General features: G+C 43.8%; 1 protein-coding gene across 1 annotated transcript in view; it reads right to left on the bottom strand.

Moving 5' to 3' along the window:
• The window catches only part of gli2a (GLI family zinc finger 2a), a 98914-nt gene that overhangs the window by 63105 nt on the left and 18506 nt on the right, over positions 1–17303 (bottom strand). Inside the window, exon 2 of the mRNA XM_023417078.2 lies at positions 14016–14155. Coding sequence (XP_023272846.1) covers positions 14016–14130 — 115 coding nt within the window. The 5' untranslated portion in view covers positions 14131–14155. The remainder of the gene's footprint in view (positions 1–14015; positions 14156–17303) is intronic.

A 17303-nucleotide genomic window follows, 5' to 3' on the forward strand; every position in this document is an offset into this window, starting at 1 on the left:
GTTTCATCTGTACAAAGTCTCTATTTAAAGCAAACCACTCTGACATTGGGCCTATAGAAACAGAGCTCTGTTTCCATAGCAATAGGCCAACCCAAGCCATCTGATCTCCCTCTGTCAGACCGCCACTTGTCAGCTCCTATTAGAGCCAGTGGTTGCATCTGCTTACATGTGGTACCTATCTATCTCCAGACCCTGAGGTAGCGACCCTGTTTGGCTGCCGCAGCGCCTCGCCCCCCCGGGGGGAGCTTGATTCACTCAGTCCTGGGATCACCTCTGGTTATATGTGCCGTGTTATGACAGCTTAATGGTGCTAGTAACTGTGTGGCAGTGTAGTAAGGGGAAGGGAGGAGGAGGAGAGAAAGAGAAAGTTAGAGAGTGGAGGAGAAAGACGGAGGTGAATGTGCACACAAATGTTCGTCTTTCACAAAGATCAGAGTTGTCATATTAAGCTTTTAAAGAAATAATGAATTATTAGCATTAGATGCTTTGGAAATTTTGATCCAAGAATAACTTCAAAATGCCGTCAAGATTGGACAACACGTGATGATTCAGGCTGTAAAAGTTGCAGTCTTGAAGAGTGAAATTAGTTCGGAGGCTGAGGTGTTTGCTTCTGGAATTATTTTATGAAGGAAAATATTGCTCAGGACGTTCTATGAACATGAGCCTACAGAAACCCCTCTGTTCCTAATCCCAGCACAGACTCTGGAGAGGGGCAAGGGCAACACACAGTGCCAGTGTGTAAAAAGTATTGAGATACCAGTATGTAACAAAGGCATCAGTTAGGCTGAAATACAAACACAATATTTTACAACCATAAAAAAAAAAAAAAAAAAAAAAAACTATGCTAAACTGTCCTGGTATGAGGAGAATTGCAGTCACTCAAAATGAAAACCTTTTCTTATTGTTGTTACTCCATCTGCCCCCACAGCCAAGATCTGGGGCAATTACAGTCTCTACAGCTATGACAAGCTGCTGGAGCTAAACACTAACCAAACAGTCAGTGTAACAGACACACACATGCACAGGGCCAATTTCACAGAATCACAAGCGACCTAGTGTTGAGTTAAGTTAATGCACACCTGTGAAAATAGCTCTGTTGCAGCTTCCTTTGCATGAGTCAGTATATTTGAACAATGCCTTACATTAAGACAGCTTATAAATCTTTCACAAAAAACTTGCTTTTCAAACTTCTGACTTGCAGACATGAACAAAACATGTCCGTGTTCTGAATGTCCTGATTCCATACATTTGGGATTGCGATGATCTGAATCCCTTTGCTTTAAATTAAATATTTGTTTTAAGGGTTGTAACTACTGATTATTTTCTTCATTAACTAATCTGTTAATTACTTTATTGAGGGTTTTAACTTGGGGTGATTTTATGAAGAGACTGCAAGTCTTTAAAATGAGCTGTAAGTTTTGCCTTTGCTACATAGCTAGAGTTAGCATCTCAAATAAAAGTTATGAGTTCAGCATCAAAACTTAATTCCTTTACTTGCTTCTGTTTCTACCACTTTCCTTCTACTGAAGTTAGCATGCTAACCAGCTAGTTAGATACAGAGTCACTGCAGCGCCCTGAAGAAGTAGCTACTCAGAGGACGTATTAACCTCTTGTCTTATAAACACAACGATGACTGAAGCTCTTGGCAAACATGCAAGGTAAACAGCCGTTAATGCTAATGTTGACTATGTACCAATATCAAAACTTACAAATAGCCACTTTAATGGGTAAGGGTCCCGATGGTTTTGGCAGCTTCGTCAATCCCCAACCCCCTTGAACCCACATCCTCCAGGCCCAGACGCCTATAAGTCTCCACCAGTAGAGCTGGTCTGGCCTCATGGAAGGAAATATTACCTGGAGCGGAGCGCTAATTGGCAAGCACCCAGATATCCCTCAAGTGCTAATGAACAGGCAAAATGGCCACAGCAGAGAAAGGGTGAGAAAGAAGGAAGCGGGGGTCCAACACTCACTCAGGCTCTCTCTGAGCCCTCACCCTCTGTCCGGGGCTTAGGGCTACTTCCTCCTCTATAATTAAGGGGTTATCCCCCTGCACAATGGAGAAATTAAACTGTAAAACCATGCAAGGCAAATTACTGCTTTTCCTGGGAGTTGGAGGAAGCATCTTGATATGTAAACAATACCCCCTCTTCAGCTGAGTACCCTCTCCCACTCTCTCTCGCTACTCCGTCTCTCTTCCTCTCTCCCCCTCCACCCTCTTTGTTCCGTGGGAATTTCAGATGGGCCAGATACTCTCTAAGACTACAACTCTGCTGAATATAGAGGATTTACAGTACCTTTATCGCCTAAGCATCTCAAACCTGTTTTGCCAAAGCTAACACTCAGGGAATGTGCACTCACTCACACACCGACAATAAACAGATACACAAACTCACACATTCTTGCTGGTTCACGTTTAAAAATGTGTCACTAGACTTCGTTAGCATTTTTTTTTTTTTTTTGAAATCAGGTTGGTAACAAATGAATATAACCAATATGACCAAAAACCAATTACCAAGCTCCAGGGAGATGTTTATAGACTGCTACGATATGCCGTACTTGCTGGCTGAAGAAGCGCCATGCCAGAACACGCCAGACATTACAATCTGTTACCATGACAGCTGATGCCAACCTCATAATCTCTGATAAGACAACGGTCTGGAGACGGGCTGCATTAAAGCGACAGGGTCAAGCAGTGATTGTGAGAGTACACGTCCACACAAAGCCAGCTAATTTGAAAATGCTGTCCACTCTTGGATTTTCAGTTTGTTTTCTTAAGCTCTCTGTCCACACTGAAAGTCCTCAACAATGGGGTGATGGTTCTTTTCCCAGCAAACAAAATTTATCACATTTAACCAACTTAAGCCGGGCTGATAGTCGTGTGTTAAGGGGTTACAGCGTAGCTCCAGGGTAATGAGTTATGGTGGCTGCATGGAGTAGTCTCATATTTAGTAAGAAACACAATGAACCTTCCCACAAGGGACAGAAACAATGTAAATAGAATGACTTAAAGCACAGTATGACTGGATGATATACACATCCATTTAGTGCTGTGGTGGCGCATTCGACACCTAATTATGATTCAAAACAATATCAAAACTATAGCAGGGACACAGTTAACCCCTTGTGTTAAATATAAATACTAGGGGTGTCACAATTTTGGTTCTAAATTTAATATTGATCGAAATGACTGATCTTTTTTGACCTTTGAAATCAAAAGTGGTGTCGTTGATTCTCTCGGTATTCTTTTGCCTACTCGGTCGTATTCAGCATGCATCCAAAGAAAAAGAAACACAAAGTTGACAAAACAAAGTAGCATTAGCAGTTAGCAGCAGTTAGCTGTTACCTGAAGCTGCACCTTCGACACGTGATGGCCTCTACCGGAGGCGGAGATGACACGAAAACAAACAACCCAATTGGAAAGTCCTCCTGCTTCTCTGAAATCATCCGAGTGGAAATATTTTGCATTCTCCATGAGTTATGGCAATAACGTAAGTGACCACAGTTTGTATGCTATGCTACACTCAGGTACCATGTATGCCACCTCAGGTAAAATGACAAATACAGAAGGACAATTACACTGGCACCGTAAAGAAAGAGATTTGACTGGGAAAACAACTCCTCCATCCACATTTAGAGCCAAACTTCAACAAAAATCAACTTGTGCTAAAGAAATAACTAGTGCAAATGGACAATGGAGGAGCTGTTAGTGCTGAAAAAAATAGTTTAAATTGAAAATTGAATCAAATCATGACCTTTAAAATTGAAAATAAATTGAATCTGATTGAATCTTGATTTTGATAATCATGACACCCCTAATAAATACAGCAGTTAGAATTAGACGGTATCACTGTGTACATTGATTTTTTTTCATTAGAGCAATCTGTATTGAAAAATCTAATCTGAAAATCACCAACACAATTCCACAGAGCCAAACTGATGACCTCATATTGCTCGTTTAGTCTGACTCACAATCTAAAGACACAAAGTACACACAACGTACAATGACAAAACATTCACAATGGCCAAAGATTGTTTTTTCTCTCTGAAATAACTGCTAGACACCGTTGGACAAACTTAAAGCACAGGATGCAGCTCACAGCGTGCACGCGTCAGAGCCATGTCTGCCACGAACATGTCTGTATTCGCTGCTGTCGGGAGGTGACCCCACTGCTCTTTGAAGCACGAGCCAGGAATTCTAAGGCTTAGCTAACATCGTCGGGGAAATCACCTGGCAAACAAAACACAACAGGCTTACACGCTACACTAACACATACAGCCGTTCATTCAACAAACCCTTTTCATTTGTAGACCTGTTTATTAGACGGCTGCCTCCTTCCACTTGATAAACACAATGAAGCTGAAGCAGAGCGATGAGCCTAGTTGCAGTAGATCACTTAATAATTATACTTTCATGGATGAAAACTTTAAAGCAGCAGTTATGGAGGTTTATTTGGGGGTTTTCATTGCCGGTATCTATGAATGGATGAACGGATGAATGGCTTTGAACATAGACTTGAGTCAAACTGCAACTGGACCAAAATATCACATGTTGCCTTGTGAAGATACGTCTTCTTCCTGCTTTTCATTGCCCTTGTTCACATCTCTTGTAAACTCTGTCTCCTGGTTCCATTTATTGAAGGAATATGGCATCTTTTTACTTCTTTTACTTTAACACTCGTCTTCAATAGTCTTCAAGTTTCTCTCTTTACATCCCCTTCTTGGTTTGCAGCATAATCACAAAAGCAAAGAAGTCAGAATGACACTTTATTCATCTGTCTTTTTCTATATTGCATGATCCACTTAAATCCATCATAGACTTGTTTTGAACTGAGGCCAACCGAGCTAAAAACAGTACTGTCAACAACCTTGGGTAAATGTTTCAGCCAAGGGACACGTGATGTTTGGGTTTAGTTAAAATGAGGAGAATTTGAGATTAAAATCTCAGACATCCTGTCTCTAGAAACCGAGTGGAGTCTTCCATACCAAAAGTCTACCCCATTCCACCCGAGCTAGAGATACCACCCAATCATCTGCTGCTGCCCAGCTGAAACACCATCTTTATTCCTGCCGCTCTGTGATGAATGACATTACAAATGAGTTTTCCATATGGCAGCATTTTGTTTAGCTTTTTTTTTTCTTCTTTAGTAGGGACCATGACAACCACACAGGGGCCTTATGACAGGCTTTGCTGTGATTACAGAGCAGTGGAGCTCATAGTAGCAAAGTCCCAAAGGACTTTCTCACAAAGAATATGATGGATGTTTATGGCTGGGAGAGGGTCTTTCCAAATTATGCCTTTCTTATCTTGAAGAAGTTGGAATCCATCCTCTATGTCTGACAAAAATAAATTCCACTCAAGGTCAACTAACTGTCTTGTCTCGTTTCTTTCTTGGAAAAAAAGCGAAAAAGCAAATCTCCCCAAAAAATCTGTTTGAAATCAAAAATCAAGCATGAACAACGCTCAGGTGTAAGGAAGAAACGAGAGCCAGCTCTGTTGAAACGTCAAATGAGATAATTAATTCAGACATACTGTTCTTTGCCTTTACAATGGGCTTTAAATGTAGAAAGATTTGTGGATAGATATTGAATAATATTTTTTTTTTTAATTAAGAAATTTAAAAAACCCTCGCTGCAGGAAGCGACGATGACAAGCGTGATATGTGACATTTGTTTGTGAGACCTTGAAGTGTTTCCTCTCTGATCCCAGAGCCGGTGAATTTATCAGCAGGAGCAGCTTTTTGTTTGTTATACCTGCATCCACTTTATTTACCAAGGCAACCTCACCTGCTTATTTTGCTGGTTGCACGCTTTATCCCTGGGTTGAGGCCAGTAGCTGTTACAGCTGGAGACAGATTCTCGCCGCTGGAGACGTGACCATAAAAATACATTGTACAAGTTTATTTTTTCAGGGATGTTTATGTGAGATTCTTCCTCCTCTGCTGCAAACCCACTCACTGACTGGGTAGGACGGTTTGCTATTGTTTCTGGCTACAACTGTTTTATTTAAAAAAAAAAAAGTTGGAGCCCAAAGCAGCTCATTTCATTCAATTCACACACAGGCTGGCAAGTGACATGTATGGACAAGTCTGGCTCAAACAGCCTGGCTCAAGTCTGCCCCGGGGCTCTCAGTGATTAGGCTAATTGCTAAATGCTAACGGAGGCTGGAGAGCGCTGGCAGTGAAACCTTAGATCTGTAATTACAAGAAGCAGCGTTTCCCTCAGGAAGAATTTCACTGATGGCAAAAATCAATTTCCTCCTCTTTCTTTCTGGGGTGGCAGCAACACATTTACACCAGGCATTAATTGTAAAGACACCTATTGTCCACTGGCTTACTCAGGCTCAGACACAACTGATGTGTTGGGTGGGGGGTCTTTAGAGTAGCAGTCTAGTATTCAATAAAATGCACACATTGTCCCTGGAGAGGTCTATGTTGATGCAGCGTTTTCAGTGTTTTATTTTAACCTCGACTGATGTTTGAGTAACTGCAGACATGCGCGTCTCATCACGGGTGAATGGGCTTCTTCGCTCCGTGCAGCGCGCTGACTGATTCTTTTCCTCCATGCAGCAACATTTCTGTGAGGGCGGACAACAGCTGTGTCTGCAGGCGCGGGTGGGGGGAGGTTAAGGGGTGAGGCTGGGGGGGGGGCATGAACCGGAAGAGCCTGACCACAAACTGTCCGCCTTTAGACCAACTCAGCCATAGGAACCAGGCGTGTTTACATAAGCGCCTCCCGCCCGTGTTTACAGCTAGCACACATTTTTGTTTTACCATGTCTAAACTCCTCAGATGTTTATTTTGCTTCACTTGAACTGTGAGTGTTAGAGCTACATTAGCGGATGAAAGCAGCAGAGGCTGGCAGGCTGGTGGCTCAAGTCTAATGGACGCCGAGGGTTACGCTGGGTCAGGGGGACGGAGGGTTCGCAGCACAGAAATGCACGGGCACGGACTTTCAACAAGTTCTTTAATAACACGCAGCGTCTTCCTGTCCAAAGAAAGCGGTTGCCTGAGGCGACACCTCGGAGAAGAGGAGAGAGCTCGGCACCTTATTGGGGCTTGATTCCCATCAGCCTAACAAACAAAACAGGCAGGAAGTGTCTTAGAGGCAGGGGCATGGATTACACTCATGCATGCTGGGAAAGAGCTTTCTGTTTAAGAGAGGATGAAGCTGAAAAGGAAAAAAGGAAGCACAAGCCAGGGAGAAGGGAAAGACTGGAGGGATGGGGAGAGAAAGCTGGGCTGACGGAGTGTTGGTTAATCCCCTAAAGCATCCATATATTGCCTCCACCGCCTCTCCCACTGCTTGTAAACGGCGAAGAATGTAACATGTTGTCTTTGGGCCCTGCGTGTGCAGACGCCTCTGGTACAGAGAGATTTATATTCGCAGACATTGCCCAAAGCATAGCATGTTGCTTTTTTTTTTTTTACTCTTTGAAGCTGAGGCAGAGCGTTCCAAAGAAACAACCAATATCAGAAATGTCCTCTCATTTGAGCCTGATTTATATTTCAGAACCACATTAGAGACCCGCCAAAGGCTGTCAGTTTTCCATTGAGTCAACACACTCTACTATAGGCATTGGCTCAAAAACTACAATAGGAGGACCAGGCAGCTTAATGCGAGCCTTTACGACTACTTCCAAGCATTCACTAAAATAAACATTTGTCTTGTGATATTCTTTTTCAAAAAAGATGCATCTCTGCAGTGCTTTCAGCTTCTTAGGGATTCCTCTGAACTCTGTAGTTGGATTCAGCTGTGTGTGTGTGTGTGTGTGTGTGTGTGTGTGTGGGGGGGGGGGGGGGGGGGGGGTGCTTATGTGCTTCAAGTAAACATTAAAAAAGAGGCCAGGGAATGTATTCATAATTCAGATTTAAATAATGTGAAAAGCAATGATATGTATATATACTGTATATTAAGCTGCAAAAGCCTTGTAACCAATTGCTAGGAATCTCTCAGTGTAGCTCTCCTCTCTCGGTACGTGGACCAGCACTTCTGTGATGTGATGATGAGAGCGCCGTGTAATGACTGATGATAAAGGCAGAAACTCAAGGCTCAAAAACCTATGTTGTTGGCTTTTACACGGCAATCAGCAAGGCCAAAAAAAAAGAGTGAAAAAAAACAAGATGTCCCTCTTGTGCTTTCACTTAGCATATCTAATCTTTAAATCCTGTCTTGGCCAGCTGGTGCCCCAAAGTGAAACTCTAGATAAGACAGAGAGAGAGAAAGAGAGAGAGAGATGTGAGGATGGACGAGGAGTTGAGGGGTGACTTGGAAAGAAACCAAGTTAACTGTTTATAACAACAAGATCAACCACTCCTCCAACCTGAGCAACCACAGGTTGTTTTTTTCAGCTTCCTGATACGATCCATAGGAGTGTCTCCTGAAATACCGCCCCCTATGGCGGCAGGAATACCGGACCTTGGTTGTCATAGTTACAATAATAAACACCTGGACTGTACCTATAGCCGTGTACCTACCTTTGTTGCCATGGTTACTATAATAACAGTCATGGCTTGGTTAGGTTTAGGAAAAGATGGTGATTTGGGTTAAAATAAGTACTTCCTCAACATTAGACGATCTTTGTTGTCATGGCTACAACAATAACAACGTCGTTACTTTGTCGAACAGTCATGGATAATAGAAGCTAGAAACAGCTACTTTCACATGGGAATCGAACGCAGCTCTCTGTGTCATATTCATCCACCACCACCACCTCCTCCTGACATGGACTTTGTCTCTCTTTATACTACGTCACCGCACTTTTCCCTTTGCTCCTGTCATCATTACTACCACCACTAGATGTCGCCTAGCAACGAAGCGTAGTTTGTTACTTATTTTTAACAGGACTGTCATGTTTATAAAATACACATGAATCAATGGAAGCAGCAATCTCTGTAAACCCAGATAATCAAGGTGAAAATAAACAGGTAAAGAAACAGGTAAAAATGAATGTAATGCTGCATTAGATGTGTCCAGTCCCAACTCGCTGGACGTATCAGGCACAAAATCCAAGTGTAAACCGACTCTGCAGACGATGCAACTGTAAGTTTGAAAATCAAAGCTATAAACTGAAAGACATTCCGGGACAGAAACAATATCGGCCGCTCTTTCAGTCATTCTTGGAGGACAGCGATGGGTTCCTGATAGTGTGCGGCTATAGACTCTGACAGGAAAGTAAACAACATCGGGACTTGGTCAATAGTTCCTTCCTGTAAGCTTGTTGCTCGCAGGTCTTCTCATGTATCAGGAAAGGCATTATTGATATGCTGTAACGAAATGTTACTGTAGATGACACCTGATAGAGTCGATTCTCTCTCTGTCTCTCAACACTGGGGACACGAATATGTACTTTGGGCTGTTAAAAATGAAACCCATGACATGTTTGGTGGCTTCGGGAGCCGGGGGAGGTGTTTCTGGTACGAGCAGCCACGTAATTCGATCTACAGCATTTCTTTAAATAGGAAAGATACCGACAGTTGCATTGTGCTGCACACTTAACCTACAAGTTTCTCTGCTCTGCTTTAACTCACTTGTCTGGATGCTGCAAAGGAGTATGGGTATTTTTCATTTTTAAAATACTGTAATTATCAGGAGATTAATTCTCTGATTCTTTCAACTAAGGTGGAGGGCCAAGGAGTTAAACCCAAAAGGGGGCATAGGGGTCTGGCATGAATGCAGGCATCCCTGCATAACCCCCCCCCCCACACACACACACACACCACCCCCCCATGCCCCCACACCGCCCTCCACCTCTCACCCAGTCTGTGGAACCACAGCAGCGTAAGAGCCTCATTTAGGGACACAGAAAGAAAGGCAGAAATCTCTTTCTCAGGAAGATTAGTGGCTGTCCTCCCTTTGGAGTAGGCCTGCTGTGGATGGAGAGGGAGATCGGGGTAAGGGGTAAGAGTGGGTTAGGGTGGTGGTGGTGGGGGGGTGTCTATTTTTCTCCCGGACATTTTTCTCCACTGAAGGGCTGGTGGGGTGGTGGGGCTGACCTGCTCCAGAGAAAGGCCCTGTGGCCACTGCAGAGATCCTGGTGACCCCTCTAGACTACATCCACACTACTACGTTTTAGTTTTAACATGTATCTCTTATGGTACGTTTACTCCTGCCATCCACACCACTCTGGAGTTTACGAGCACCTAAAACAGAGACTTTTGGAAACGCTGCTGGCCGCGTTTTAGTTTCAAAAGTTGTTGTGCGGTTAAATTCTGCATTTTAATGTTACAACTGTCTTTGCTGTTCCTCCTTCGTAGTATTTTCTGCAACTAATCACCTACTACAATTAATCATCTGCTTCCTGTTTTACACCTGCTGGTACATGCCCAGTGCACGTGAATGATCATGTGTGTGTGTGTGTGTTTTCAGGTATGTTAGTTTGGATGGAGATCATTTCTGATTTGGAGGTAAAACGCTCGTCTGGACAGAGATTGTTTTTGTTTTAAAATGGCTTTTTTTTTTTAAAGTTTAGTTATATTTTTTTAAGGGACAGTGAGAGAATGACAGGAAAGTTGGGCGAGAAAGAGGGGGTGACATGCAGTAAAGGGTGGGTGGCTTCGAACCTGGGCCGCTGCGTTATGGACTGAGCCTAAGCAGTATGCGCTCCATCGGGGACGTTTTAAAATGAAGCCGTATTAGCGTGTACGTAGCCTTATCCATGCTGACCATGATTAACACCCAGAACCTCATCACAACACCACACTTTTTACACCAGACTCCTCTTCTTCTTCTTCCATCTACACCACAGTGACTTCTACGAGTCAGACTAGCAGTTGATCCGTGCACTGGAGGAGTGGTTGATTTAATGCTGTGTTGACAAATGCTGGGAAAGTTTTTTCCCGGTGCATCATTGGCATCCTTCTTACATCGAAGCTGTGAATAATCATCCGTAGACAATGTGTTTTATAATGCTGAAGAACATCAATCTTTGGCGGCAGTTCGCAAAAGCTACGGCCGAACTCAAAGAAGGATGAATATAAGACACTGGTTAGGTAGAAATAACAGAGAGCGTCTGCTCCACTGGCCTCGTACAGTCAACACCAAAGTGAGGGATGATGGAAAAATTCTCTCTGGCAAACTTTCTCAGCATATAACAAGGGCCGTAAAACAACAAGCTGGCAGATCTATGTTTGAAGGCGATGCTCCCTCTCAGACGAGGCCAGGGGAAGGCGGCGGGAGACGGCACATCTGAGCATCTTATACCCTCAGACGGCGTGAAGTAAGGAGGAGGAGGAGGAGGAGGTGCATCAATCACAGGTATGCCTTTGAAACCATGAGATGTTTTACAGTTCTGGAAGCGGGCACCTAATCTGAACACATGTTACTCTGACATGGTAAGGCACAAGCCGACACAGACTCGTAAATCCCAGGGGCCTGGGAGTCGGGTTGCAGGGGCCGAGCCTGTTGAAGCATGCCCTGTAGCTGTGAGACAGATGCAGGCTGTCACACAGAATGTGGGTGCCCATTTAAAACCATTAACAAGGCCCTGATTCCTATCACATGGACTGAACCCGACCTGCACTTTCGTGCCAGCATCCCTGGACGCTCTCCTACCTCCTCTCCTTCCTGTTGGACACACTCTGCATTAGAGGCCAAACACACTTCCATTACATCCTTACACTCGGAGTCACAGTGAAGTTCAACAGGGCGAGGCGTGTCTCCATGAAACACAAGCACAGTGAGCTCTCATGAAACCAGTTATGAGATTCGTGGCCAGCTGACACGGCGGATTAAAGTGAACAAGATGTTCTCAGGATGTTTCTACTACAGTTACGATATTTTATTGTGTTGTTTTATTATCAAGCTTAAACGCACAGTCTGTAACTTCTGCCACTAGGGGCCTGTCAATCAAAACCATGACAAAAGACAGAGTTGGGTGATGTTGTAAAGTAGCGCGGGATCATGGGGGTTGTTGTCTTCACCATCGTTGCCATCAGCTTCTCCCGGTTCAGCCTTCAGCGTGAGACGTTCAGGAGGTTTTTACCAGCAGCTGAATTATCCACAGAGGTGTCCTCCTCTCCATAACAAACACACCAGGGGATTAAAACCAGTAGAAACACCCAGAAAGCAGTTTCACTTTAAAAATCAGAGATTCACTGACGCTCTTCAGTGACACAGGACAGGACGTCTACAGCGACTGAGAGCTGAGCTGTTTCCTCAGCTTGTTTCTCTGATAACTTCAGATCCAGACGTCCGACGACTAAAATCCTTCATCTGGTTCATAGAGCTGAAAACCACCAAGGTGTCAAAAGTGTGTCTTAAAAATGTGACTCTTCTGGCAGGAAACCACCATTGACAGATGACTAAAGAAACAGACCATTAGCATTGAGGGTTGATGGAAACATTTGTGATAATGAAAGTATACAATTGAAAAAATTACATAGGTCTAGTCATTTTAATGTGAAAAAGTTACATATTATAACTATGTAATGTAGTTTGCCTGGTTTGGAGTACTTTGAAATTCCAATTCAAATAAAAGTTGAATAAACAAAGACCTTTAAGCATGACTGTATCCAAGCTGCTTGATTTATTCGTACTTGTCCCATATTTTTGTTTGCACATGCAAACTAATCTGAGAAGCAGCTCAAATAAAAGGAAGGAATCATCAAATTGAAAACAAAAGCAGAGCTTTAAAAGTGTCTAATGACATACTAATGCCCTACTTCTACTGTCCCCCTGTGCCACAAAGTGGGCTTTGTGATGGCAGGCCACCAGGCCCTTCATTAAACAGTAAAACAACTTGAGTGATATGTTTCTGCAGTGGCCCCTCAGATGATGCCAGCGTGTCTTCCTGGGGGCTTTCAGTGTCCACCAGCAGCCGTTAGTAATTTATAACAGTGGTACCTCAGAGGCCCGAACAAGGTCCTCCAACCTCGTTATGAGGAGTTTATATCACATATTCACTAATGAAAACATGAGCTCTCATCTTTTAATTATGACCCCATTAAAAGAGGGAATTTTGCACACCCCGCACCCTCCGTGTGACCTCACCAGCACAAATAACCCCTGATGGGTGATGGGTGAAGACTACTTTCTTCACACTGGTGCAAGGTTATGAAAATTCAACCCCTGACTGCCTACATCACGCACAATGGTCATAACTGTGTAAATGGCTGAATAATTCATGATGTGGCAAGCACAATATTTTCTTCTTTGCTGGTTTGAAAAACTTGTGGCCTCTTTGTGGAGGTGCCAGGGAGAGAGCACTGGAACGTCCCAGTTTCTCACCCCGCATCCCTAAACAATTAATGCTCATGGCTCCTCTCGTGGCAGGCCACCAAGCCCATCATTAAGCATAAATACTGCCACAATGTTATACGACATCTTGTTAGCATTTCAAAGGCCCTTCCCTCCTCCCAGCCTTTATCCGAGGCCTCTGATACACTATGTCGTCCACTGCTATGCCAGCCTTTTTTAGTAATTCATGAAATTTACACTCGGGAGGTGAGAACAAGGTCTTTCGACCTCATTATAACATTTTTTCATCACCCATTCTTTGACATCTCGGAAACACACGGCCCCTGTCTCTGGGTCCAACGCTTTTCATGCGCCACCCAGCAACTTGTGTGAATAGCCGTAACGTTTCGGTCGACTGCACTGCAGAGTGCGCGATCCTACGGACAGACAGCAGGATGCAAGAGCGCTGCATTAAACCGAACAGAGCTGAAGCGCTCCCATTTCATCACCAAATTACTAAATGACCCTGTTTACTATTACACTGCCGTTATCGTGTGTAATACCTACTGTGCACTCAGCTGGCAGTTTATTAGGAACACCTAGCTAAAACTGGTGCAGTCTGATACAACAGCCCTGCAGTAAGCCCTCCTTCATGAAGGTTATCTTGTTCTGTTTTTGACTTTGGAGGCTGCAGTTTCTGCTGCTATTGTATTATAGTGTTATAGGGACTTGCGTTATTGCAGGTCTGTTGTGTTAGGTTCAGCTAGGTGTCACCTGCAACCCAGTGTCAACCATCTAGTGTAAAAGGTAAGTGAGAAAACAGCGCCGGAAAGCTGCAGTACCTCTGGTCAGAGTGGTGGGTGAGGGCTTTTTGGGGAGTTCTGAGAAGCTGCTTCCATCCAGACCTGAGGGCTTACACTCCTTCTTCTCTGTGGCTGTTGGAGCGGAGGTCTCCATGCTGCTCTTCAGTGTCAGTCACAACCTGCAGACGCAAGAGAGACGCTGATGTTAGGTGAAATATCTGAAGTTGGCTGTGACCACGCTGAAAAGAATGAAGTAATGTATATTACATTTCAAAGCAGCAAAACTGATTGTTTTTTTTTATTTGTTGTTGTTGTTTTTGAAGAAATTACGGTGAGAAATGAATGGTTGCCGGAGCAGTGTTATCAACATGGCTGAATTATAATATAATGTTTTTCTTTATTTCAAACTTTATGTTTGACTCTGATTCACGTGGCAAGTCAAACAAAGTTTTTCAACAGCAGGAAGAACAGCTAAAAAAATAACATTAATGTTGGTTGATAACATGACTATACAATAAACCAAGTTACAATACAAGCACACACACTGATGCTAGTAAACGTTCATGGCAGCTGCAGATTTTTTTTTTTTTTGCTTGCCAGCAAATCGATAGTTAAAACTGCTGTAGAGTTCTAAATCTGAAAAGAAAAGTGGTTTTCAGAAAAGAAAAAATGAATGACTATTCCAAACAAAACCTGATATGAACTGTGGCACGAGACCATTTCGTATCTTCATGCATTTCTCTTCTTTTCATTCAGACTAAATACAGGCTACAGGTTTTTGTAAAATCTAAGAAGCAGGAGAGTGAAATTCTCTCTTTTTTTTTTTTTCCAATGCAGTAACACAAACTGAATAACAATGAAGAGTATTTGCACTGAAATGTTTCTATAGGTGTGTTTGCATTTCTTCAGTCGGTGTAAGTGCTGTCAGGTCAGGCCCTGAACACACATACAGGTTCGTCAGTTTGCTGTAATTCACAGCGGCCCCTCTGTTCCGACTGTAAACATGAGTGGCCCTCAGCGCTGAGGTTTGAGCCGCGTTAACACCGTGTTAATTCCTCCTCATGTCTGTGTGAACGGCTCCATAACTTGGCAAAGAGCCACTTTGTTGTTTGACTTGTCGGGACCTACAGGATCGTCCTCGGCTGAGAACCGGCCGCTATAGCTCGTTCGTGGTCATCGCTTTCCCGCCTGCTTTCGGCCTGCAAGACGCAGCAACTGGACGTGATCAGAGGGGGGGTGACTTCATATTACACAAGTGTGAGGAAAAGGAGATCTTTATCTCGTGAGGGTCAGCAGGTTTAGGAAACTTTATTTTACCATCCACTCCTCTCCTCACACCTGTTAGCATCTACGGGAAATCCATTCTTTAAAACTCCTAAAAGAAATCATTTTGCAGTCTCTCGCGTTTGAAAATAAAGTGTTTATGACTTGATTTGTGCCCGAGGGACACAAACAACACCCTGAAACAATGATCCGGAAATTAATTTTCTCTTGAGTCAGAGAAACAAATGTGATTTTTGGATGGAGGATGAAAGGAACATATTAAAAACACACTCTGGATGAGAATATGTGGATGCAAATACATAGTTATGAGCATTAAAAAGGTGAGCTTGATGTGTTCAGTGATCTGGTTTACCAGCTTGCCGAACGTGTGAAGTGCTGTTTCTGGTTTCATGTGGATATCCAACATGTCATCCTTTCTTGTGAGGTGTGTGCACGAGCAGCCATGTCTGCGACCCTTTGGAGGTGCCAGTCGCCTGTCACCGAGCCAGTGTAAGCCGATTAGAGGTGGGCGACTAACAGGTTTAGGCTGCATCTGTTTCTTTTTTCTTCTGGTGCCAAAAAGTCCCTGCAGCTCAGCCAGGGGGGCCGTCGTGTCTTGGAGGACTCCATCACTCTGACATCACCTTAGTGATAGAATTTAATGTGCTCTTTCATGGGGCCTTTGTCGTCGATTCAGAGCTGGCCTGAGTTGTTGCAGACTCTCTCTTTTTTTTTTTTTTTTTTTTTTGGGTAGTGAACCCCTCTTGGCTCAGATAAGATCTGCACATGAACACATCGGTCCTCGCAGCAACGGCGTTTGCCTTTCAAGCAGCCTGCCCCTCAAAAATAACTGCGAATCCTCCCATTTACATCACCGTCTGATGAACATCTGGCACCGCATTAATAGCTGTTTCCATGCTTTTACAGCATGCCAACTATTTGCTTTCCAGTCGCCTCTGAACTTCTAGCCAATATTCTGATGAAAAACGGTTCGGGGTACAAGCACCTGTAAAGGTAATTTACCAAAAAATGATATATGTTAAATATATGTATGCAGCAGGTGCAGTTTAGAGGACTGTTGAGTTCATTCCTCAAAAAAGTGGCCCCAATTTCACCCTGACCCACACACACACACGCACGCACGCACGCACGCACACACACACACACACACACACCTCTTTCCTTAATTCTCTGGAGCTGCTACATTTGCCCCACTTCTCTGTGTCTCCCTACAGGCCAGACCCCGCGTTACCCCCCATGACAGGGAAGCCCGGCTCTGACAGGCTGGTACAGGTGTCAGGAACCAGTCGGACAGATGGCAGGAGCCAAAGGCGAACAAACAACAAGGGTGCACTTCTTGTCTCATCTTCTGGTTGGCTGGTCAGTCCGTTGTGGCACGAAAAGGAGAAGTACACCCCACCCCCTTCCCAAACCTCCCTACCCTCTCCTTACCCCACCCTCTGGTGCCATGTGACTATGAGGCTGGGGACTTAAAGACAGTGGGGGCAGGATTACCACCCCCAACGAAACACACACACACAGTCACCTCACTCACAAGAAAGCAACTGATGATTTTTCTCAATATGCAAATTAATGTTACATGAATAAATGTTGTTTCTGATATGTCGCCTCTTTAACCTCGAGCCACTTCATGTAAACTTTTTTCTGTCTTAAAGACCAGGAACAAGACGCGACCTCAACACGCAGGAAAGATGCAACAGTATCAACTTCACTGTGATTTCTGGGAAGTGCAGAGCAGAAACACCAAAGCAATGACTTCTAGTATAAAAATAAAAGCACAAGAATGTTTCAGATTACTGCTTTAAAGGTCAAGATATCAAAGGTCCCATATTGTGTAGATGTCCATGTGTAGTTTGATTATAGATCAGGTCTAGGTTCTATATTAATACTGTGAAAGTATCAAAGTGCTCAGTAACAGAGAAATGCACACAGCCTGTATTCAGAAACTGAGCCTTAAAACCAGCCGTCAGGACTTCTGGAACTTTGTGATGTCACAACAAAGCAGTCACCACTCTCAGCCATGCCCCAAGCCCCGCCCACCTG

Source organism: Seriola lalandi, unplaced genomic scaffold, assembly GCF_002814215.2.
Source record: "Seriola lalandi dorsalis isolate HSWRI2012SDOR001 ecotype SW California unplaced genomic scaffold, Sedor1 jcf7180002054571, whole genome shotgun sequence".
Lineage (NCBI taxonomy): Eukaryota > Metazoa > Chordata > Actinopteri > Carangiformes > Carangidae > Seriola > Seriola lalandi.